Source organism: Giraffa tippelskirchi, chromosome 14 (assembly GCF_054371585.1).
Source record: "Giraffa tippelskirchi isolate mGirTip1 chromosome 14, T2T-mGirTip1v1.2.pri, whole genome shotgun sequence".
Lineage (NCBI taxonomy): Eukaryota > Metazoa > Chordata > Mammalia > Artiodactyla > Giraffidae > Giraffa > Giraffa tippelskirchi.
In genome coordinates, this window is record NC_137288.1 from 71,765,199 (window position 1) to 71,789,754 (window position 24,556).

Consider the following 24,556-nt stretch of genomic DNA (forward strand, 5'->3'; position numbering starts at 1 on the left):
GTTGCTAGGTTTTGTAGATGGTTATCCATCAGGCCTCAGTGTTTTTAAAGAAGAGCTTCTAGCACGCTGAGCTCGGCCAGGGCTGAGGTGGGGACTGTTCCTGTAAAACGCGGGGTTTTGCCCGGCCGTTCCCACCCAGCTCTTCACTGGGAGTGTAGCATTGGCCATCTGACGTGGCCTGAGGTTCACGTGTGAAACAGGAGGCACAGAACTGGCAACAACAAAGACAGATCACACTTTGCAGAAGGCTATTTGAGCTCTGGGGAATGCTCCATTTAATTGAAGCGCCTCGGTTTGGGTGTCCAGAAGCGGAGAGGGAGGGGTGCCTGGTGACCTGGAGCGGGGTGAGTGCTGCGGGTCCGCCCCCGGGACCCCGCCTAGAAAAGGAAAGGTTTTTGGGTGATTTCTGAGCAGGAGGCACTTAGCTTCCTTTTATGCCCCTGGTTTGTGATGTATTTGCCAGTGAGTGAGAGACGTGACGCTGGCTGTGCGGTTTTTCTTTCCTAGCTTCCCAAGGAGTTGTCCTCGGAGACTTTTGACAAGACCATCCTCCGAGCCCTGAATCAGGGTTCGCTGAAGAGGGAGGAGCGGCGACACCCCGACCTGGAGCCCGTGCTGAGGTGAGGTCTGCGCGCCGCGCTCCTGAGCTGAGGTCTGCGCGCGCCTAGCGCGCCTCAGGCTGCTCATGGCCGGCCTGGGCTGAGGATGGGGGTGACGTCTCTGCAAAAGTTACATTAAAGAAGTGACTTTTTCTTAGACTTCCCTGTAAAAACACCTTTGATTGTTTTGTGTGGCTAGGCTGTGGTCCCAAAACCATAGATCGGATTCGGAACACGGATTCCCAGTTTGTGGGTTTTGGGTTAGTGTCACTGTCATTCATACCATTAAGAAATACAGCAGTTGTGAAGCAGCAGGAAGACGAAAGGGAGGAAATGAGAGTGTGAGGGAGGAAAGTGTGTAAAGAGAGAGGAAGTGAGTGTGTGAGGGAGGAAAGTGTGTAAAGAGGGAGGAAATGAGTGTGTGAGGGAGGAAAGTGTGTAAAGAGGGAGGAAATGAGTGTGTGAGGGAGGAAAGTGTGTAAAGAGAGGAAATGAGTGTGTGAGGGAGGAAAGTGTGTAAAGAGGGAGGAAATGAGAGTGTCAGTGAGGGAGGAAAGTGTGTAAAGAGGGAGGAAATGAGAGTGTCAGGGAGGAAAGTGTGTAAAGAGGGAGGAAATGAGTGTGTGAGGGAGGAAAGTGTGTAAAGAGGGAGGAAATGAGAGTGTCAGTGAGGTGGCAATGGGGCCAGTACAGGGCCTGGTGTCTGCGTTCCCTTCTGCCTGCGCTGTGGGTTAGGAAGCTGAAGGTATGGTACTGAAACGTGCATTTGGGGTTGGATGACGTCTGTCATGTCAAAATGTAATCCTGATTTCTTACTTAATTGCGCGAGTAGTTGATGGCCACTTTGTGTTCTGTTTGGGTGTAATTGCTCTCTCGGGGCCCTGCAGCAGTGATTCTGACAAGTCTGTATGCTGATTACAAGCCCCTGCCTTGTACTTGATACGACTGTACTTCTGACCAAGTAGTTGCTTTGTAAACATAACTGGGTAGATAGATGCCTTTGGATTTTAATCCTCAGCCTTTGGTAGTGTGTTCAGACCTGGAAATTTAGATGAGCTCCATACTTTGCATCTCTGTTTCTCTTCCATCTCTCCATTTCCCCCTTTGTCTTCCTGTTGAATGTTTACCTCCACATTTTGAGTTCCAAGAAGCAGTTTTGTCTAATGCACAAGGCAGCTTCGGTCGGTAAGGGTCATCTCTTGGTATGGTATTTGATGACTTTATAACTGATTGGAATGGTAAGTCTGAAACCTTGGGAAGACATTAAGAACTAAAGTTTTGAATGAGCACTTAAAGTATTCAAAAGCAATGAAAAGGGATTTGTATGTTGAGCAGGGTGACAGTTTAATGTGTGTGTACTATTTGAGTATCATAACCTTGAAGAATGTTGATATTTCCTAAGAGGAAATTGGAGCCAAAAGGCCACATGCCTTGTTTAGGGTGACTCAGCTTGTGAGTGATTGAGCTGGTGTTCACATCCCAAGTAAACTTTCCATCAGACTGTGCTGTAACTCTGCCCCTTTTGTAGGGAAGACCTCCACTTGGAATCCCCTATTGACATTAATACAACACGAGGAAAGCTGTTTTTAAAGATAACAGCTTAGACTCATGGTGTGATGCATACCGAGGTGACTCATCAGCCATGCATGCCTTAGTCTGCAGCAGTACTTGTAATTAACCTGGCGGCGTCTTCTAGTTCCCAGATCTCCCGCATCCCGAACTTCCCAGTCTCTGTATTTTCAGGGAGTGGGACGGTTCCTTCATGGTGCAGCCAAATGGTGAAAAGTAACACCTGTGAAGAAGGGTAAAGAACCTGCAGTTGTTTTTCTGAGCAGAAAGGTGACTGTTAATAATACATGTTGGATCAGAATTGAAACCTTATTACTAGATTATATAAAATTGAAAATAAGCCTGTTTATTAGATTCTTGTAAATAAGTCTTTTATTCGTTTTCTCCTATGGGAAATACATTAGCAAACAAGTATTCTCTTCCTTAGGAAAACAATTTTTTGTACCTGAATTAAACTGCTACTTGGTTTGTTTACCATCTCACCTACCTTGTGGGTTTATTGCATGAAATTAACCAATCTCTTTTCTTTTTACGTGCAGGCAGCTATTTTCAACTTCATCACAAGCTTTTCTACAGAGTCAGAAAGTACACAGCTTTTTTCAGTCCATATCATCTGACCCTCTACACAGCCTCAGTAAGTGTCTCCGCTCCTGCGTAGAAATTAGACATTTTTCTGGCTTGAATTTCTTGCTTTACCAGCCATCTTGTATGTGGGATTGTCATTTTAGTTAAGGTCAAGTAGCATACAAATTAGAAAGATTGGTAGTTTTTAGTGAATTTTCACTGCAGTTTTAAAGGAAGTAGCTTATAAAAGCTAATGTCACAAAACAGTAATGACCTGTATGTGAAAAAAATCTATGAAGGAGTGGATATATGTATATGTATAACTGATTCACTTTGCTGTACAGCAAAAACTAACAGCTAAATCAGCTATACTGTAATGAAAATTTTAAAAGAAAAAAACACATCACAAAACAGGGGCCAAGTATCTCAAACTCGTGTGCCTTCTGGATCCTCAGGCCCCTTGACAGACCTGACTCACAGGTTGCAGAGACACTCCAGTGCAGCCTGGATGATGGATAACCTCTGACCTCTGCCCCTATTCCCATAAGGACCTCCCCAGCCTCCCAGGCTGGAAACTCTGGCCTTACCCTCTTCACATTTCCCCTTCACATCCAGTCATTTAAAGACCAAGCCACACGAGACAAAGGGCATCTTCCTTCTTACCCTTCTCACCAGTCCCATCGCCAGGCCTTTTTTTCATACAGAGACTGCACAGAGCCTCACTCCTCTCCGAGTCTAGTTTCTCACTCCATTGTAACCTGCCCCAGGATTATCTTGGGGATCAATTTGTTAATCCTCTTGTTGTTGTTCAGTTGTTAAGTTGTGTCCAACTCTGTGACACCATGGACTGCAGCACACTAGGCTCCCCTGTCTTTCACTCTCTCCTAGAGTTTGCTCAAATTCATGTCCATTGATTCAGTGACACTGTCTAACCATCTCATCCTCTGTCACCCTCCCCTTCTCCTTTTGCCTTCGATCTTTCCCAGCATCAGGGTCTTTTCCAATGAGTCGGCTCTTCGCAGAAGGTGGCCAGAGTATTGGAACTTCCGTTCATCCTCTATTCAGAGCTTTTAAACATCTGCTGTGAGGCTCAGGCCCCGTCATGAGCATCCTTGAGCCTCCTCTCCCAGGCTTAAAGGCTTGGCAGCCACTCAGTACACCTGGCCATTTCCTATTCCAGGGTCTTGCTCTTTTGCACCCTTTTGTCATAGGCTGTTAACATCACACCTGTTTCTTAGGACCCAACTGAAGTAACTACCTCACGAGGATATTTCCTAGCTTTCTCGTATGTTTCTGTGGTTTGGTTTTGCCCTCCTGTTTCAGCATTCATCATGGTCTGCTTTGCGTTTAGTTTTGTGCATATCTATCTCAGCTGCCTTTTCTAACAAATATTTTGCCAGTAACATCAAAACAGTCAGTGCTTTCTTCTTGAACCAAGTGTGATTTTTTAAATGAATATCTATAAATAGCATCTGTTTAATTCTAAAGAATTAAATTAATGCTGGGAAGGATTGGGGGCAGGAGGAGAAGGGGATGACAGAGGATGAGATGGCTGGATGGCATCACCGACTCGATGGACATGGGTTTGGTAGACTCTGGGAGTTGGTGATGGACAGGGAGGCCTGGCATGCTGCGATTCATGGGGTCACAAAGACTCGGACACAACTGAGCAACTGAACTGAATTCTAAAGAAGCATTGAAGCCTGAAGTTAAACTTTTAATTCAGATTTTAGCAAGGCTGCCTAGGAAAATGTGCTCAAGTGAGTAGTACACACATAAGTAAGAGAAAACTCGTCTGGAGAGTTCAGCAGTTTGTAAATTACATGAGCAATGCTAAAGAGGCTGGTAGATTTTTAAGATCTCAAATTGTGTGAAATCAAAATAGTGTATTAAAGGACATGTTTTGAAATTATGGAAAATCTCAGGTTATTTCACCAAAGAACATATTGTTGGCAAAGTTCATTTTGCACCCACTCCTTTAAGAAAGGGCTTCTCTATTGGCTCAGACGGTAAACCATTCGCCTGCAGTGCAGGAGACCGAGGTTTGATCCCGGGGTCGGGAAGATCCCCTGGAGAATGAAATGACAACCACTCCAGTGTTCTTGCCTGGAGAATTCCATGGACAGAGGAGCCTGGCGGGCTACAGTCCATGGGGTTGTACAGTCAGACATAACTGAGCGACTAACACACACACTTTTAAGAAATGACAGTTCCACACTCCTCCCGCCTCCCTGAAATAGCAATATTCCACATTTTGACATCCGAGAAAACAGATGTTAGACACCTGAATGACTTAAAATGGTAACCTCTGCAAGCCCACTGGTCTGTCTCATGGAGAAGCCGTCCAGCTCATACAGTGTGTTCCGAGGGCCAGTGCTGATCCACGAGCGCCGGTCACTCATCTGAAAGAAGAATAGGAACAGAGGAGATGCTGTGCGTCGCTGGCAGCAATCTGATGTTGCCACGTTGTACTGTCATTCGTAAAAGGAGCATAAAGCTGGAAATTCTAAAACAAAAACCTTACTCACACAGTGTTTGAGAAGCACTAGTCTAGTCCATCTCCTCATTTTGCACCAGGGCACACGGCAGGCAGGCATGAACCCAGTTGCCCCAGTCCTGTGGCTTTTGTGGTGAGAGCTGGCTGCGTGGTTCAGGGCCCCCACGCCAGCCCAGGGTCTGTGCCACGTCCCCTTGCTTCTTCAGAGTCCTAACTACTGGAAACGTTCTCCTTACCATTAACTCTCAACTCTCAATCTTCTGTTGGAGAAAAGTAATCATTACACTTGTTTATCTCACTATTATAGTTTCCCTAAAAGTTAATGATATTTAATACTTCCCGCAGATAACTTACAATCCTCTCTGAAGACCTCTAAGATATTAGAACACTTGAAAGAAGACAGCTCGGAAGCGTCAAGTCAAGAAGAAGGTAAACGTTGGTTCACTGGGATAAGTCATTCTGCCCGGTGTTGTCGCAGGGGTAGGTAAACAGACCGTCGGCACAGATCAAGGAACTGAGAGACAGACATGTGGGGACTTGGAGTGTGACAGGTGGCATTTCAGAGAAGGGGGAAAGTGTGTGTGATAAGGAGTACTGGCTGACTTTCCAGTCGGGAAAAATTATATAATTAGATCCCTACTTCTGTCGTGCACAGAACGTTTCAAGTGAATAGCACATTATATGTGACATATATAAACTTAATGTAAAATATAAAAGTTGAGTTTTTAAAGGTTAGTACTCTGGGACAAGAAGGCTTTCCAGACAAGACAGAGCAGCACAACCGTAGGGGAGACCTTTCTGTTCCAGGTCAAAGCTTGACATGTGACAGGAAGCCACACAGAAGACACCTGCAGGGTATTCACAGGTAAAGCCTACCACCAGACCACACAATCTTCTAAAAATCATTGAGAAGATCAGTCTGGTCAACAACATAGGAAAGATAAAAATAGGCAATTCACAGAAGAACCTTGAACGGTTCAGCCCCCTTAGTAGTCCAGAAAATGCAAATGAAAAACAATGAGAAATGATTTCATACCCATCAGATTGGCAAACCATTTTCAAGTTTGGGACTTATCAAGGATATGAAGTTAGGGGAATTCTCACCCACTGTCAATGGGAATTTAAATTGGTGCAAGTATTTTGGGCAGAAATTCGACGCTGTCGTGCAGTTGGAGGTGGTTAATGCTGCTTCCCAGCATTTCTGCTTCTGTGAACTTGTCGCCCATGGGCTCGGGGGACAGGACTGTGGGGGAACAGCAAAGCCCTGAATGTTACCCGGACATTTCAAATGTTAATAAAGTTATGACTAGATTGAGGCACGTTCACGCTGCTGCTGCTAAGTCACTTCAGTCGTGTCCGACTCTGTGCGACCCCATAGACGGTAGCCTGCCAGGCTCCGCCGTCCCTAGGATTCTCCAGGCAAGAACACTGGAGTGGGTTGCCATTTCCTTCTCCAACGCATGAAAGTGAAAGTGAAGTTGCTCAGTCGCATCTGACTCTTCGCGACCCCATGGACTGCAACCCACCAGGCTCCTCTGTCCATGGGATTTTCCAGGCAAGAGTACTGGAGTGGGGTGCCATTGCCTTCTCCGACGTTCACGCTAGGTGGTAGTTAAAGTAAAGGATATTTATAGTATATTCAAACATGTAGCACCACTGTGTTTGTGAATATACACATGGGTGGTTAAAGACATGCACCAGATTATTTCCACTAACCTCTGTCTGTAGTGGGGAGGGACTGGAATGCAATGGAGGGAAGCATTTAATTGTTCCTGGGATGTTTCCTTTCTTAACAAAAAGAGGAAAATACAGAGATATCCAGGAGGTGGGTAAATGGGTGTTGGTTTTATTAATATGTATATTTTTGATATTTGAGACACTTCATTTGTTTTAATGGTTAAAAAAAAAAAAGCCTGCTATTCAATGTTGTGGTTTTGCAGTTTAATGCTCATAGTCAACTTTCATAGTTTTGGACAAATTTGATCTTGCTATTAAGTGGAACGTATTTGAGAGGATATTTAAGGAGGTTCAGTCACTGACCTGTGTCTTTGGAAAACTGTTTCTTTGAGGAATTTTCCGTGAGCTTGGAAGCGCTCTAAGTGGTGTGTCAACACTGTTACGGTCGTAAATCAGTTGTGGCGTCCGTTTGGATTTTGCAGAAGGGTGTGGTGTAATAAATTGTTTTTTTCCTCCACTCTAGATGTGTTACAGCACACCGTAATCCACAAGAAACATAGCGGCAAAAGTCCCCTTGTGAAGTAGGTATCTCTGTCCTAAAACATGAAGGACTTTGTGTGTTTTTAAATGAGTGTCATGTTTACTTACTGACAGATTTAGTTATCATTCTGCCATTTTACTGTTTGCTTGTTATTTGTATCAGCTTTTCTGTTTCCCTCTCTCTCCTTGCTTTCGGGTGTTTTTTAAATTCTGCTTTTCTCTCGTATTAGCCGCGATAGTTCTGCAAACACTGCTTGTCGGTTCTTGCAGCGGTCACCTGGAGGTTTTGTTCTACGTTGGCAGCTTATGAAGGTCTGACGCCAGTTGTGCTTGTACCACGTCCCACGTGAGGACCTTGCATCACTGTCCCTTCACTCATCTCCTCCCCGCTTACAGACTGTACCTGTCATGGATCTTAATTCTCTTTGAAACCTCATGAAGCCTTTTTTTTCTTCATTTAGACACTACCATTCCATTGTTCTTCATTCCTTCCAGAGTGTCTGAGCATCCTTCTAACTGAAGAACACTTGAGAATTTCCTGTCATCATTGCCTGCTAGTGATGAGTTCACTTTGTTTTTCTCAAGAAGAAATGTCCATCTCGCCTTCCCTTTTGAAAGACATTTCTCAGATAGGACATAGGACTGCAGGCGGGTAATTATTCCTGTCAGTGCTCTGAGCGCCTGGATCACTGTTTCCAGGCCTTTGGTCCCTCACTTCATCTCCTCTCAGTCTGGTTTGATTTCTGCCCCAAAGCACCTAAAATTGTCTGTGTGACTTCCGACCCCCTCCCACAGCCACTGTCCTCCCCAGGCTCCCGCCGCGGGCCTGTCGCCTCCTGCCCTGGGGGCCGTGCGGGTGCTCTGGGCCTGCGTGGCCCTGGAACCAGCCGGCTCAGAGTGGGACGTTCATTTGCCCAGGGCTCCGCCCTCACTGGTGGGGAGCTCCGGTTCCTGCCCCTGGGGAGGTGGCTGTGGGGGTCCCAGGGGGCTTGAGCCTCTGCAGCTCGTGGCGGTGGCCGCAGTGACAGCCCTGCAGGCCGGCTTCTCCCCCTCCCGTCTGACTTGCCCCACTCCTTGCTCCTGCTTCCCAGATGCCCGGCCGTGTCAACCGCATCACCCAGATTCTGCTTCTAGGGGGAGCTCAAGACTGCAGGTATCCATCGTCTCCAGCTTGTTATTCTCTGAAAGTTAGGGTGCTTTTCCAAACCCGGACTGTGTGTTTGACTTTCCCCGTTATCTGGTTTTCAGCAATCTCCTGTGATGAGGTTGCAGCTTTCTTTGAATGAGTTCCCTCTCTTGAAGCTGACGCTTGATGCAGCTTCGTGTTAGAGGTGCCCAGCCTCTCTCTCTCCATGTGCTGCTCCTGCCTGTTCTCTTGTCCCTCTGTGGCCCCAGGTGCTCACGGGTCAGACTGGTCACCACAGCCCGTGTGCTCGCTCTGACGTCTTTTGTTGCCACATTTTTTCCCTCGCCACGCTCCAGTCTGTTTTCTCATGGCCAGATTTCCTCTTCTGATTTTTTTCATCTGTTTCCATCCATTGAATTCCTAATTTCTGTTTATTTTACAGTTCTAGAATTTAAATTTGATTCCTTTTTCTATTTTCCAGTATTCTTCCAAAATTCTGTCATCCTGTAGCTCTTGACCAGTGCTGAGCGCTGTTCGTTCAGAGTCTGTGCCCACTGACTCGCGCTCTGGGCTCTCTTCGAGTCTGTCTCTGTGGCCTCTGCTCCTGTTGACCAGTGCTGAGCGCTGTTGGTTTAGAGTCTGTGCCCAGTGACTCGCGCTCTGGGCTCTCTTCGAGTCTGTCTCTGTGGCCTCTGCTCCTCTTGATTCCCAGTCGCATCATTCTGTCCCTTCCCTTGCCGTAGACACACACAGTCCATAGCGATTCTCTCAAGATTGGGGTTGGTACCCCAGCTGTGAGCCATGTGGAATGAGTCCAGAGATAGACTGTGCCTTTGTCAAGCTCCTCAGAGACAGGTATTAATTAATAAATAGGTAAGAATGCTATGTACTGGCTTATTTTCATAGTTTACTTTTTTCCTTAGAGCTATTGCAAGGCATTCTGTAAAAAACTAACGCACTGAAGAAAGGGTTGCCTTGGCTTCTTCATTGTGTGCTGAGTCGGTGGGATTTTTGAGGACAGAGCTTCACGCTAGCATGAACCTTTTCTTTTGCTAGCACTGTTGGTGCAGGTTGTTCCTCGGTGGACGGGCTCCCCATGCAGTATGCTGAGCAGAATGGAGTCGTGGATTGGAGGAAGCCAGCCTGTGCCACCGTTCAGCACCAGGAGCAGTGTGTGGCCTTAGTTGACCAGGTACGGGGGTGGCTTCATCTTCTGCCATGCTGGTCAGCCGGTGTTACTGCATGCAAGTCAAGTTCCGTAAGCACGGTGAGGTCTGCTAGTGTATCTGGTAAGAAGAAATGAAGGAACATTTGAATGTAAGGCTTTGAAGTTAATTCGTATACATGTACTAAGCTCCTCTGGGACCTGAAGACGTGTATTTATATCACTTTTATTACTCAGAAATACTAATACATTTTATTGTGATGATGCCGGAAATGTTTCACTAGGGATACACCGCATGCCACATTTTTTGCTTTGAAAGAATTATTCACATTTTGGTCACTGTCTTGCTATGGAGATGCGAATTTTGAAAAGGCTCTTCCCTCATGAGTTCTTGGGTCAGTTTCCCAGCACTCCCAAATGTGATTGGGAAGTACCCGCTTTTCGGGCATTGGTGTAATCAGAGAGCCGAGTGCTCCCCAGCGTGTTCAGGCGCCACGGCGCCACGAGTGCAGGGGCGACGCTTCCTGGGACAGCTCTGGGGAGAACCACCTTCTCTATAAAATGGATTTGTGTTACTGGTTAACACTCAGGTCCAGATGTGGACCTTTATTGGGATGTGTTTTTATGAACTAAAGCACTAAAACATACTTTGAGAAATCGTGTTATTAAAGTCATACTTATTAACGGCCGCTTTTCAGGTCCATTTGATTGTAGTTTTTCTGCATCTGCTTCAGTGCCTGCACCTTCTCTTCTTAGAGTTGACACAGTCGTGTGTTTTACCAGCCTGAGCTTGATGAGGAGACCAGTAAATCTGTAGCAAGTACCAGTTACTTGATTGTGTTTTTTTAGTGACAAAAAGAAAACACATCCATTTTGTTAATAAAAGCAAAATACAAAGTAGGTGTTTTTCTCATGATTAAGTATTTGTCATAAAATATGCAAATTTTAGTGGATCAAGTAGGTAACTTCAAAAAAGATTGAAAATAAAAATGTGTTAGAATATTCAACTGGGATTGTGTCATTTCAATGGCTTGTATCAGAATAAGAGAATATGCCTCCTGGAGGATGGCCGCGCTTTGGTACCAGTTACTTTTCTGTTCTTTTCCATAGCATTCAACTGAAAAACGAAGTGTATCTTCAATAAGTAAGAAGAAAGGAAAGCCACAAATAGAAAAGTAGGTTTAATTTAATGTTTCCAGTAATGGAAATTGGTCAGAGAAGACAACATTTGATAATAGACCTGTCTCGTTCATGTAGTATAAATAGTATTTTTCCATTAGTTTCTTTTTATTTTTTACTCTGGACTTCTTTTTTTAGTTCTAGATAATAAGCACATGCACATAATACACCCAGGCTGTTGTCATGTTCATACTCGGTTGGAGGGGCAGGGTTTCCAGTCCTGCACACCGAAGCGGGGTCTTGCACTCACATTATACCTTTTACTAAACATTTCTTTTCAATTATTAAAAAAATTGAGGGGAATTTTATTAGTATTGTACTTAATGTGTTCTCTAGGGACTGTTAAAAAAATGTTGGTAACATGTATACTTTTGGCTTAGGGAGAAAATTAAGAAAACTGACAGTAGATTGAATAGTAGAATAAACGGTATTCGAATCTCTGCTCTTACGCACACCCACGGTGGTTCTGTGAAAGGTAAGGGAATTTTTCTTTCAATTACACATCACCTAAATATATTTAGCAGGGTACCTATTAGAGTGGGTGTTGAGCTGGTGTGTCAAAGACTCACACACATTTTTCCTGCATCGATGTGAGTAGTAATTTCTGGATTAACTCCATGAATACTTCAGACGTCTTTAATGCAGGAAGTGCAGTCTGGCCTTGGGGGTGACAGGACCTCTGCTGCAGCTACTCGCCGGCCCCTTTTCCTCCCCCGGTGGCCGCGGTCTCGTCACCGCTTTCCTCCTCAGCCACTCCCTGCTCCGGAGCAGAGGCCGCAGGACCTCAGGGGTCTCTCCAGCCTCACAGAAGCCTGGACTCTTATGTCAGAGTCATCTTAAAAAATCTTACTGACTCGTTCAAGCTTTAATGACCGTCCTTTGTGGAGCTTTATGGGAATCACAAGCTGAAATCAAGATTGCCAGGAAAAATATCAGCAACCTCAGATGTGCAGATGATACCACTCTTACGGCAGAAAGTGAAGAGGAGCTAGAGCATCTAGAGGAAAGTGAAAGAGGAGAGTGAAAAAGCTGGCTTGAAACTCAGCATTCAAAACCATGAGATCATGGCATCCTGTCCCATCATGTCATGGCAAACAGAAGGGGAAAAAGTGGAATCAGTGACAGGTTTTCTTTTCTTGGGCTCCAGAGTCACTGCAGACAGTGACTGCAGCCATGAAATTAAAAGACACTTGCTCCTTGGAAGAAAAGCTGTGACAAACCTAGACAGCATATTAAAAACCAGAGACATCACTTTGCCAACAAAGGTCCGTCTAGTCAAAGCGGTGGTTTTTCCAGTGGTCATGTGTGGATGTGAGAGAGCTGGACCATAAGAAGGACCTTGAGAAGACTGAGCACTGAAGTACTGATGCTTTCAGACCGTGGTGTTAGAGAGTCCCTGGGACTGCAGGGAGAGCAGAGAAACCGGGGGTCAGCTCTTTGGAGTAAGTTTTCATGTTGTAACACTGCAGTGTCTGAGATTCCCGTGGTGATGGCAGCTGAAAGAAGAGGGACAGGCGCTCTCGGTGGACAACTAGAAACAGGTGCTGCCGGGACTCCCTGTCTGTTTCCTCCTGGTTCCTTCTCTGCACTGCCTTCTAAACCACATGCTAAGTCAGGTCATCTCAAGTTAAGATTCCTATCAGGTATATGCCGCCCTCATAACATCACTCTGGTCTCATATGATGTGGGAACTATATCCAAAAAGTTGGTAACAGTTTCTTCCCCTTTAGCTTCATATTTTCAGAGATGCACGTGGACTTTGATCTCAGACAGGTGTAGGTTTGCGTCTTTTACCACCCCCAAGTTTCCTAAATTTGTAAAAGAAGAATAATATCCACCTCACCAGATTGTAAGACTTAAATGTGACAACATATGAAAAGCATTTGGCTTGCATCAAGTACCAAGGTGTTCAGTCATGTAATTCCTCTTGCCTCTTCTAGTAAGAAAACATACGCTGTCTAGGTTAAGAACTTTTGATACTCGATCAGACTCTTAATTGCTTTATTTTCAAATATTATGAAAGTACAACCTCAGGATTTTTAATTCAAGATTAACCTTATTCTATCTGTCTTGTTCTCTGTATGCTACTGATTCGTATGTGTATATATATTTATTTATTTATTTATAGAGTAAAACTGTAAAGAAAAAACACTTTGTACAACTGTTGTCAGGTGTAGCTGAGATGTTTGCTGACGGCAGGTTAAAGGTAAAACCCTCTGTTTATTAATCCCTTTGAAATACTGAGGAATTACCTTTAAGATTTTTTTAACAGAACAAACACACATTTAGTAAATGTAGATGCTATATTGAAGCTGAAAATGTTGGGTCCTTTGATTCATGGATTCTCCAGATTTTTAAATAACTCAGTTTAAGATAAGTGTAACTTAAAATTTAACTTTTATTTTGGGTAAAATACATTTATGTAGTTCAAAATTCTGAAGGTAGAAAAGGGAACAAAATAAATCCCCCCCCGCCCCCCGTATGTTGTCTTCTCCCTGAAGCAGTCGGTGCTGTTCATCATCTGTGTTTTCACAATATTTGCTTTAAAATCCCAAGCTTTAAATCTCTCTGCTAAAGAGAAGCGTGCCTTACCTCACTTCCAGCGTGAAGAGCTTCATCCAATTGCGTCGCCCGTGTTCTTCCGCCCCGCTCTCCTGTTAGCTGACGGTGGCACCGAGAATTTGGGGCTGACCTCCCAGTGTATTCTAGATTATCATGATTTAAAGACCGCCCTCTTTCTTCAGTAACTCATTGTGGGTCTGTCGTCTGATGTATCTAAATGGTTCTTAAGTAAGTCTGTCTAGATTCTTTTTGTCCATAAATACTAATAACTCGATTTTTATTATTAGAACAGTGGCTAGTGTAAGTATTTTCCTCTTTGTCGTCTTAATAACATGGCACCCCGTCCCATCGGAGAAGGCAATGCAACCCACTCCAGTACTCTTGCCTGGAAAATCCCATGGACAGAGGAGCCTGGTAGGCTGCGGTCCATGGGGTCGCACAGAGTCGGACACAACTGAAGCGACTTAGCCGCAGCAGCAGCCGTCCCATCACTTCATGGCAAATAGAAGGGGAAAAAGTGGAATCAGGGAAAACAATAAGTAAAAAAGTTTTATCAGTTCAGTCGCTCAGTTGTGTTTGACTCTGCAGCCCCATGGACCACAGCACTCCAGGCTTCCCTGTCCATCACCAACTCCCGGAGTTTACTCAAACTCATGTCCATCAAGTTGGTGATGCCATCCAACCATCTCATCCTCTGTTGTCTCCTTCTCCTCCTGCCTTCAATCTTTCCCAGCATCAGAGTCTTTTCCAGTGAATCAGTCCTTTGCATCAGGTGGCCCAAGTATTAGAGCTTCAGCTTCAGCATCAGTCCTTCCAAAGAATATTCAGGACTGATTGCCTTTAGGATTGACTGGTTTGATCTTTCAGTCCAAGAGACTCTCAAGAGTCTTCTCCAACGCCACAGTTCAAAAGCATCAATTCTTTGGCACTCAGCTTTCTTTATGGTACAACTTGCACATCCATACATGACTATTGGAAAAACCATAGCTTTGACTAGATGGACCATTGTTGGCAAAATAATGTCTCTGCTTTTTAATATGCTCGGTAGGTTGGTCATAGTTTTTCTTCCAAGGAGCAAGCGTCTTTTAATTTCATGGCTGCAGTCACCATCTGCAGTGATTTTGGAGCCCAAGAAAATAGTCTGTCACAGTTTCCATTGTTTCTGCATCTATTTGCCATGAAGTGATGGACCAGATGCCATAATCTTAGTTTTTTGAATGTTGAGTTTTATATCCCTGCTTAAAAAGGGCAGTTTGTGGAATAGCCTTTGGCATATTTAATCGTCCTCACCTTCACCTTCTGAGTCCAGAGGATCACATTTTTTTATTATAAAAATTCCAAAGACCACACAATTCTAAAGCACCTGGATTGTCAAAAACAGGAAATGATGTTCACTATAGATTTAGATTTATGTATGTATTTCTTTGAAAATTGCAAATTAATCAATGACAGTTGAGTGATTAAAATATTTACTAGCTATATAATGTAAAGAAAATAATGCAATAAGTTATTTCATTCTGAGAAATAGCTGCCTCATCTTTTTTTTTAAACATTCTGAAGCTTACCCTGTGAAGTGTCGAAGGCCTCACTGCACGTCGGTGAGCTCAGTCTACCCGAGTGGTGGCGGCGTTCGCTGTCCTCCAGTCCGTCATCCACTCCTGCTCAGAGCTCAGGGGCTACTCAGTCCGCCTCATGGGGCGCAGTTTAATCTTTCAGATACTCGGGCACATGGAGATTTTAGCGGAAAAGCATTTTTGGCAGTCAGTTGTATTCTTGAGTTGTTTTGTTTTTTTTTTGAGAAAGAATTTTATAGTATACTCTGAGGAGTTTTTGTTTGACTTAAGAAGTGCCTCGATGTGGTAATATTAGGCAGACCCTACAAAGGACGTTAATTCTGATGTTTAAAGTCAGTAAGATTGACTGTTTTCTCTGCCTTTGTTTTAAGAATGTATTTGTCAGTTATCTTCAGTTAAAATTGTGTTTTCAGTAATGAATTTTTACCTAGGTCAAGGGCCAGTTTTTATTACATAATTGTAGAAAAATGGAAAAAAATCACAACTGTAATTTCTGATGGTTCAGTTCAGAAATTTATTTAACTAAACAATTTTACCTTTTAAAAAATCACGTTATTTTCAGATGTGAGTTTGGACATTGGATCTGGACACGATACATGTGGAGAGACATCTTCAGAGAGTTACAGCTCTCCTTCTAGCCCCCGACATGATGGAAGAGAGAGTTTTGAAAGTGAAGAAGAAAAAGACAGAGGTTTGCTCTTTGGAAGGGTGTGGGGGGGCAGAGGGAAATGTGTGCTCTTAAAATCTGTCAAACATAGCTATTTTATGGTACTGAAAATGCCATTATTGACTTTAAATTGGTATAACAGGTGTCTTAAAGACCATTGACTTAGCAGTTTCTAGTAATGCTGATTTTTTAAGCCTGTTTCACTGCAAATGATATTAAAGAGAAGACAGAGTCATAACAAAATATAGAATCAGTGTAGAAATATGGAAAATTGCATATTGTTAGATGCACATATATTTATAATTTTTATGTCTTCCTGATTGACCATTTTTATTGTTATAAATATCCTTCTTTGTCTCTAATGACCAATTTTGTCTTAAAAGTCTGTTTTATCTGATGATAATACTATAGCCACTTTAGCTCTCTTTTGGGTGTTTGCACGGTACCTCTTTTTCCATCCTTTTACTTTAAACGTGTTTGTGTCTTTGATTCTAAAGTATGTCTCTTAAAGACACCTTATAGTTGGATTATGGGTTTTTTTTAAGCCATTCTGCCCATCTCTGCCATTTGGCTGGCTGGTTTATGTATTTAAATTTACTGTAATTAATGATAAGGTAGGATTTATATCTGCCATTTTGTTTTCTGTATGTACTGTATCTTCAAATCCTCCTTAAATGAAAGCTCAGAGTCAGCCAGAAGTAAGAATTGAGAGCCACCTTACATCTTTACTGGACAGGCCTACAGCCCTGTGTATGAGTATGGCCTTCTAGATTCCCAGGGATATATCTAAGCTTTTCAAAGCTTCCTGTGGACATCTCATTCTTCAGTTTTTCTTCTAAGTTTTTTGGTCAGACTCTTGTTAGTCCCACCTGGTCATGCTACCTCAGGCAGCCATATTGTTAAACAGTTGCCGCTGATGGTGGCAAATGCCCCATGGGTAAGCAGCTGTCTACATGGCAGACTCAAGCTGTTAGTCACTCAGTTGTGTCCAACCCTTTGCCGCCTCGTGGACTGGAGCCCAGCAGGCTCCTCTGTCCATAGGATTTCCCAGGCAAGAATGCTGGAGTGGATTCCCATTTCCTTCTCCAGGGGATCTTCCCAACCCAGGGACTGGACTTGGGTCTCCTACATTGCAAGTGGCTTTGTTATTGTTGTTGGTCATAATGGGGTTTTGTTAATAAGACGTTATACTTTTCACAGTCAGCTCAGAAAAGGAAAACCTATCTCTAAATTGCTAGATGAGTCCTTCTAATGAATGCTCAGAAAACCATTGGAGATCAGTTAAAATCATGGAGCCATTTGCTATGACTTAAGATGATTTAAACAAAGCCCAGCTCATTTGGAAATTTAACTGATCATCTGCAAAATGTTAACAGCTTCTTTTGAACTTAAATATTATTTTTAACTCTTACTTGTGTGAAGGTACAGATATAGATATAATGCCTTAAGTAAGTTACTAATTGAATACTTTTTGTTTTGCAGAGTTTAACAAGGAACTCCTCAGTTAATAAGGGGAGTTTATATTAGAACCATTTATTCATAAAAATTACTATTGAGTTAATAATATTGTTACATTCTGTGTCACGAAACAGGTTCTATTTAACCTTTCTCCAGGAAGCATGGTATGATTTGTTTTTAGAATTGTTTCTAAAAGTTTTAGCTTCTTAACTGAATATAGCTAGTTACTACCTTAATAAATATAAGCATTTTAAATACATAATGCAATTCTGCTTATATTTGTGAGCAAAAAGATGTTAAGTAAGGCACTGCATTTAATTGGATGGTCTCCATACATAGTACTCCAGTATCTGGTTTTATGATAAACAGTGTGAATTAAATCTTGTATTTTGGCCCCCTTTACACCAAAAATCAAGAAATCCAGGGGAAGTCTGTATTGAATTTATTTCTGTTTGCAAGCATAAGAATGCATAACAATGATGCAGTAATAAAAAGAAATGTGGTGTATAGTTTTGTATCTACCACTTGGCTGTTTCGTTTTAGGAGAAACGGCAGTGCTCTTGTGTTTTTCTTGCTTCTTGTGTTCTAGCATTTATTTTACGACTGTAATGGTAGCTTTACATTTTCTTTCTCCCCCTGAAGTATTTAAAAGAAAGACTCTTCCACTCTAGGAAAACTGTCTTCCCTTCTCTGTCTCTAGATGCTTAAATTAAATATAGTCTTGATTGAACTCCTTTAAATTGTATAATTTATGAGAGACAAATGTGAAGACCTCGGGTTTGGCAGGCAGTATAGCATATAAATCAAATGAATTGCCTAAAATTGATTAAAGGTAAAAAATACCTGATCCCTTGGTAATAAAGGTCTGTGTTTTATACTTGGCTTCATTCAGTCTCCATTAACCTTTTGTTTCTTATCTGTCCAAGGATTTTTTTAAGGTTAAGATTTTTCAGAGTGGTGTTGGATTTACAGTGAAATTGAGAGAAAGACACAGAAATTCCCTGTGCAGTCCCTCTTCTCACACGGTATCAATGTCACTCACTAGAATGGCACATTTGTTTACCAAGGATGAACCGACTTTGACACAAAACTGACTTTGACATGTGAGGCGTCTAAGGGTGCACTCTTGGTGGTGTACCTTCAGTGGCTCTGGACAAATGCAACGATACAGATTGACCGTTACTACCTCATACAGAGTGTTTTCACTGCCCTGAAAATCCTCTGTGCTCTGCCTCGTCATCTTTCCCCCAGGCCTCACCCCTGGCAACCACCAATCTTTTTATTGTCTCCTTAGTGTCTTGCCTTTTCCAGAATCTCCATATTTTTCAAATAAAGTCCATAGAAAGCCAAAAATTAAAAGAAGGTCACCTCAGTAGTCAGGAAGTAGTCAAACCATTTATTGGTTTTAAAAGTCAGGGTATATTTTTAGGTATACTTAAATTTTATTTCTAGCAGGATGGACGGGAGAGGATGCTTGTGTTAACATCTGTTTACATCTGTTGCCCTCAGACACGGACAGCAATTCCGAGGACTCTGGAAATCCCTCGACAACCAGGTTTACAAGTTACGGTCCTGTCGGCCAGACGGTCACGGTCAAGCCACCTGTTCAGATCGCTTCCTTAGGAGACGACAGTGCAAACCTTTTGGAAGGCCCCTTAAGCGCAGCCACGTGTCAGCGTATTTCTTTCATGCCAACTCTACACTGTGTCATGCACAATGGTGCCCAGAAGTCGGAGGTCGCGGTGCCTCCGCCCAAGTCTGCTGATGGCAAGACGATCGGGATAATGGTCCCCGGCCCTGTGGCGCTCTCCGCCCTCCGGGAGCCCGCGGACCCCGCGCCCGTGGGCGCGCTCGGGCCGGCGGCTTCCGCTGGGGACTCGGAGAAGCCGCTGGAGCTGCTGGCAGCCCCGCTGCCGCTGCCCTCCGGCTTCCTCCCGCACGGCGGCGGCCCCGCGCTGCACTTCACCATCCAGAGGCTGAAGCTGCCGCCGGGCCCCCCCGAGAGCTGCGCCCTGAACGTGGCGCCGCCGCCCGCCGCGGGCCTGGGCGCGGGCTCCGCGAGCACCGCCTTCGGCCCCGGCCCCGGGTCCTTCCCGGGCTCCCCCGTCGCTGCCACGGACCCCGTCCCGAAGGCCGCCTCGCCGGCGGCGGGACTCTCTCCAATGGTGCCTCAGCTGGAGGGCGGCGCGGCGGCCGCGGCGTCCCCGGCCGGCGTGAAGGTGGTGGTTCCCGCGGCCGCGCCCGCCGCCTTCCCCGGGCCGGCCGCCACGAGCGCGCCGTCGGGCGCCCCGAGCCCCGCGCCGGCGCCCAGCGCGAGCCCCGCGCCCAGCACAGCGCAGGGCGACGGCGCCGCCTTCCTGGGTGCGGGCGCGCTGCTGGCCCCGGCTGGCGCCTGCGGCTCGTGCGGCCGGCGCTGCGGCTGCGGGGCCGGGCTGCCGCTCGGCGGCTACTACTACCCGGGGCCGGCGCCCGGGCCGCTGTACCGCGTGTCACCTTTCTTTAGCCTGCCCTCCCTCTGCAACGGCAGCTACCTCAGCCAGGCGCCCCAGGGCAGCGGCGGCCAGCTCCCCTTCTTCCTGCCTCAGGCCGCATACGCCAGCGGGCTGGTGCACGACCCGGTGCTGGGCGGCCAGGCCGGCTACGGCGTGCAGCCGGTGGCGGGCTTCGGCAGGTTCTACCCCGTGTACCCGCACAGCGTGGTGGCCGGCGCGGGCGGCGCGGCGCCCAAGAAGAGCGGGAGCGCGTCATGCTACAGCTGTGGCGTGAGCGGGCACTACGCGCAGGAGTGCAAGCAGTCGGCCACGGAGGCCGGCCCAGCAGGTAACCCCGAGAGCGCCCAGAGGGCTTGTTTCTGAGGGGCCGGAGGCGTGCGGCTTGTGCGAGCAGCAGGAGCCGCTGTGTGCGTGTCCGCCGGCTGCGCTTGCAGCGACAGCCGAGAGGTGCAGGCGGTCCGACAGCGTAGACACAGCCCCGCAGCACAGGGCAGTTCAGAGGAATCCAGTTGCCAGTGAAGGAGGAAACCGAAAGGCACTTTTTACGGGATATAATGGGAATTTACAAAATCTCTTTGCTAGCAGCACTTTTTTTTTTTTAAAGCAACAGTCCTGTTTCATAGAGTAAGCAACAGTTTTAAATACTGAAAAATTAGGAAGTGGTAGCCACCTGACTTGGGAGATCCTTGTTATTTGGGTCTATCTGTGCCTAGGCAGATGACCTCAGGCGTGCTCCCTTCTTTCACAGCTGACCCTTGTTTCCAATGCTGTCACGTTTTAAGGAATAGAACATTTAAGCACTGCGCTTTCCTGGTGGCTCAGAGGGTAAAGAATCTGCCTGCAATGCAGGAGACCCGGGTTCGATCCCTGGGTCAGGAGGATCCCCTGGAGCAGGGAATGGCAACCCACTCCAGTGTTCTTGCCTGGAGAATCCCATGGACAGAGGAGCCTGTGGGGGTACAGTCCATAGGATGGCAGAGTCAGACATGACTGAGCGACTAACACTGTCGATTGGGAATAAGAAAATTAGAACTTTCTTGTGTTGCCACCACAATAAAGAACTTCTTAGATCAGTACAAGTAGGACACCAAATTCAGTGGGGGCCTCAAACCGTTATGTTTCAGCTCACAGGAAGCTTTTGTCATTTTGCGAGATCTCAACACAGGAAGAGAGTCTTGAATTGGGAGTGTTTGCTTGGAGTTTTTAAGGGAAAGTTGAGTTTGATAGCTTTAGATTGAAACTTAAAGCACAAACTTCATATTGCTCTTTTAAAAGTCATTTAAGGACTGTTCTGGGTCACGGTAGTGCAGAAGGCGCTGCTTGGACAGAGGAGCAGGCCCATTTGATGTCTTGTAGTGTGTGATGCCTTACATTGTGCACCATGACTTAGCAGTTCTCTTTCCCATTTTAGGCACTTACAGACTGAGATACGCACCTCCCCTTCCCCCTTCTAATGATACGTTGGATTCTGCAGACTGAAACAAGTAAAGCTTGCCGACTTAATACACTGAAGCGTGGGGAGTCACGGGGGAGGGCTGTGGGGGCAGGGCAAGGAAAGGTATTTGGTTTGCATTTCTTTGTCTACATTTCCTAGATTTCTATGCAGTTGAGATTCCTCGTTTCTCTTACATGGATGTCCAAAACAAAACAAGAATGCATTGCTTTTGAGCCTCTGGTCTCCTGGTTCAACAACAGGCTTATCTGTATGATACATGTAATTTAAACCTTCAAACAAACTATCAAAAGGAAAATCTTGATGTGTGCTTTTTTTTTTTTACACTGAATACTTGCTGTGTGCAATGTTTACTGAATCTTTGAAACTGTGTATTTGACCTTTTTTCATAACACTGGTGATGGTCATATGGTTTTGGGGGAAAAAAAAAACCAAAAAACTTTGCTTCTTCCCCAGCTTTTCTTTCTCACTTTGGCCCTAGTCTCCGAGTTTTCGTCCCACCTCCGCTCTTTACTGCGGCTGCGGGAGGGGCTGGCACTGCACTGTCCACACTCTAAACCGCTCTGCGTGGTATCCTTCAGCGGTAAAATGCTCCACCTTCAGGGTAAGGGAGAATGCGATTCCCCCAGCAGTGTGTACATGTGTAATAAACACCTCCACGTATACACACCAACGCAGCACTTGCTGTCCAAATAAAAATCGGAGTGGAAGAGAGAGGAAGAGGTGAGACCATATGAAACTGAGAAAATGTGACATACGAAGTGGACAAAGAGCTTTTTCTTTAAAAACAGAGACTTTTTTACTCCATCATACGGTTTTAGCCTGTTGCTTCAGAGAGACAAAGTGAACAAACTCGTGTGAGTGTGATTCTCCTGTGTGTTTGTGTTTGTAATGAAAGCCAACAGCCAATATTACGTGTAGTTTACCGCAGTCCAGTCCACCGCAGTCTAGTCCACCGCAGTCTACCACTGTGTCCTGCAGAAGACACTTCCGTCAGGACCTCTGTCCCTCACACCAGCTGTCACAGTGCTCTGTTGTGTTTAAAATGCACACGGTTTATTGCGATCTGAACAGAAGCTCTGCGTTTCCACAGAAGTCAGGTATTTGTTCCCTATCCTGTCTCTCGTAGCAAAGTCACTTTGATAACAGTTTACCACTATGCTTGATTATAATGTGAAAGACTGAATTCTGAGTGTGTTACGATGGTGTTCATCATGTCCGTGTCCCGTCACTAAGTTTAATGCTGCTGTTTAAAACGACTGTTTGTTTTTAAAGCCGATCTATGTACTAAATTGCTTCCAGGTAATTTTTGATTTCCTAAAGTGCACTGAGGTTATCTGGAAGACGGGGTGTCGGTTCGGACTGCACCGAGCAGCCCCCGGTGTTGAGCGCGGCTGTGAGGGCTCTGGGCTGGGTGCGCTGTGCCCCGCCCGCAGCGCAGGGCAGAGACGGTCACGTCGGTGCGCAGCAGAGGAACTTAAATATCTGGCCTTGGTTCAGAAACCTAACAGATTGCCAGACAAAAGGAAACACTTGAAGTAAGAAGCTTCCTGTAAAGCTTCCTAGGTAGAGTTTATATTTATAGCACCAATGTACATTTTGAAACCTTCTTTCAGGGGTGGGAGTAAAAGGGGAAGAAGGGGGGGTGGGTGAAGGGGTAGACGAAAGCTTTAATTTAAAAAGAAAGTTCAACGAAAGGAAATTATTTTGATGAAATATATTTTATTTGGGTATTTTTGGACCATATTATTAAATTAATTGTTAAGCTGCCATTGAGTTGTGGAAGTGAGAGTTTTGATAAGCCCTGTGTGGACCGCATTGTGAATCACTTGCCAGTTGTACTTTATGGAGCTTATTTTATGATTTAAAAGACTGTACTGTATATAGGAGGTATGTTACCTTCTCCTTATTTGTATGTTTACCATATACTTTGATATTTGAAATGTTATGTACTGGAAAGGCCACTTATATTTCTAGAAAAGATTGGATTTTATGCAACCTTTTTTCCTTGAATTAACAGCAATAAAAAAAATGAAAAATGGCTTCAGAATTGTGCTTTATTGCAAATGTTGTAGCAGTGAAAAGAGGGGGACATCATACCTGGTGGGTTTGGATTTGTTGTTTTTTTCCTTTTTGAAGAATCAACCAGTTATTTCCCTGTAATGCGGGCGGTGAATCCCCTAGTTCCTTACCATCTGGGGATCCGGGCCACCGCAAGCAGCCTGCTTGGCTGTACCGGTCACCTGCATGCTCACTGCGAGCAGAGCCTGCCCAGCCCCTCCGGTGGTCCCGCGCTCAGAATGCTTGCCTGGAGCCGCTCATGCAGGGTCCCTCTGTGCCCACCGGGCCCACCACGGGTTTGGAAAGATCACTATGCCCCTGGTGGGCCGGCGGGCAGGCGCCTCACGCAGCGCACGGCAGTTCCGGCCCCACCGCCAGCTCACGCACGTCGCCTGTGTCTCTGCGCTCCTTCCTCCGCGCGCGAGGTCCACGCTCCTCAGTGTCACCGTCCTCTCTCTGCTCCCGTTTTGCGTCCTCCTTCCCCAGCGCGCAGTGTATTCCTTCTTGGCTCGAGCCTTAGAGAAAGGGTGCCCTTTACCTCGCCTTCTGTGACTGCCTCTTCTCATCCAGGGTCAAGCAGACATCTGGGTGGTTTTCACCGCTCTGCCGTGGTAACAGGAGCATTTTTACCCCAGTCTCCCGGTTTCCGTGTGCAGGAGCGCCCTCGGGAGACATCCAGGCGCGCAGGTGCGGGCCGTAGGACGTCTTCCCAGACTGGCCGGCGGTTTTCCAAGTGGCTGGCGCTCGCCACAGCAGCATGCGTGCCCCTCGGTCCATGTCCCGGCCGCTCCTGAGACCCCGTGACGGTGCCCCGGGCGCCTTGGCGGGGGTGGACGTGTAGCCTGGGGGGCTTCGTGTGAGGCTTCGTGTAGGAGTGCCTGACTGCACAGGCGGGCGCGGACGGCCCAGCAAGGGCCGGGGACGCGCTGCCGGCACCTCTGGTGACAGGCAGCGTGGTTAGGAGGTGGGGGGGGGGTGACACGGGCAACTGTCGTCATGGGAAACGTCTTGAAAGAGTTACGGGATTTGTGGTTCAGTTAGTAAAACAGAGCCAGACTGCACAATTGGGAGTTGTTGGTTGAAGGAAAAATTGGAAGTTGCCAGGTTTTAAATAGAGACAAAAAGAAAAAAATTTGTTGACATAGTTTCTGAAACTGTCAGATGGTTGAGAGAAAGCCTGGAAGTTGAGAGACCGGTTTGGGTGAGGGCAGGACAAGAGGGGGATGGCAGAGGCGGATGGAAGGAACCCTGGGCTGCAGAGCTGCGTTTTCCCACATGGATGACGAGCTTGTTTAAGTTACGGCTTCGAGGATTAAATAATACATGGGCAGGGTCCAGCATCATGAAATAGCACCAAGGGGGCCCTCAGATGT

At 45.8% G+C, this 24,556-nt stretch overlaps 1 protein-coding gene across 4 annotated transcripts in view; it reads left to right on the forward strand.

Annotated features, from left to right (window-relative positions):
• Positions 1 to 23,161, forward strand: part of ZCCHC2 (zinc finger CCHC-type containing 2) — a 46,335-nt gene extending 23,174 nt beyond the window's left edge. For 2 of the 4 annotated variants that reach the window (XM_081562279.1, XM_081562276.1), the window contains exons 5-15: positions 508 to 620; positions 2,708 to 2,802; positions 5,575 to 5,658; positions 7,430 to 7,487; positions 9,629 to 9,764; positions 10,848 to 10,912; positions 11,297 to 11,391; positions 15,615 to 15,743; positions 18,687 to 19,997; positions 21,081 to 21,153; positions 21,264 to 23,161. In XM_081562279.1, coding sequence (XP_081418405.1) covers positions 508 to 620; positions 2,708 to 2,802; positions 5,575 to 5,658; positions 7,430 to 7,487; positions 9,629 to 9,764; positions 10,848 to 10,912; positions 11,297 to 11,391; positions 15,615 to 15,743; positions 18,687 to 19,997; positions 21,081 to 21,148 — 2,154 coding nt within the window. In that variant the 3' untranslated portion in view covers positions 21,149 to 21,153; positions 21,264 to 23,161. Of the gene's footprint in view, positions 1 to 507; positions 621 to 2,707; positions 2,803 to 5,574; positions 5,659 to 7,429; positions 7,488 to 9,628; positions 9,765 to 10,847; positions 10,913 to 11,296; positions 11,392 to 15,614; positions 15,744 to 18,686; positions 19,998 to 21,080 lie in introns of all 4 variants that reach the window. The other 2 variants (XM_081562278.1, XM_081562275.1) reach the window with 1 other exon arrangement.
• Positions 23,162 to 24,556: the final 1,395 nt, after the last annotated feature.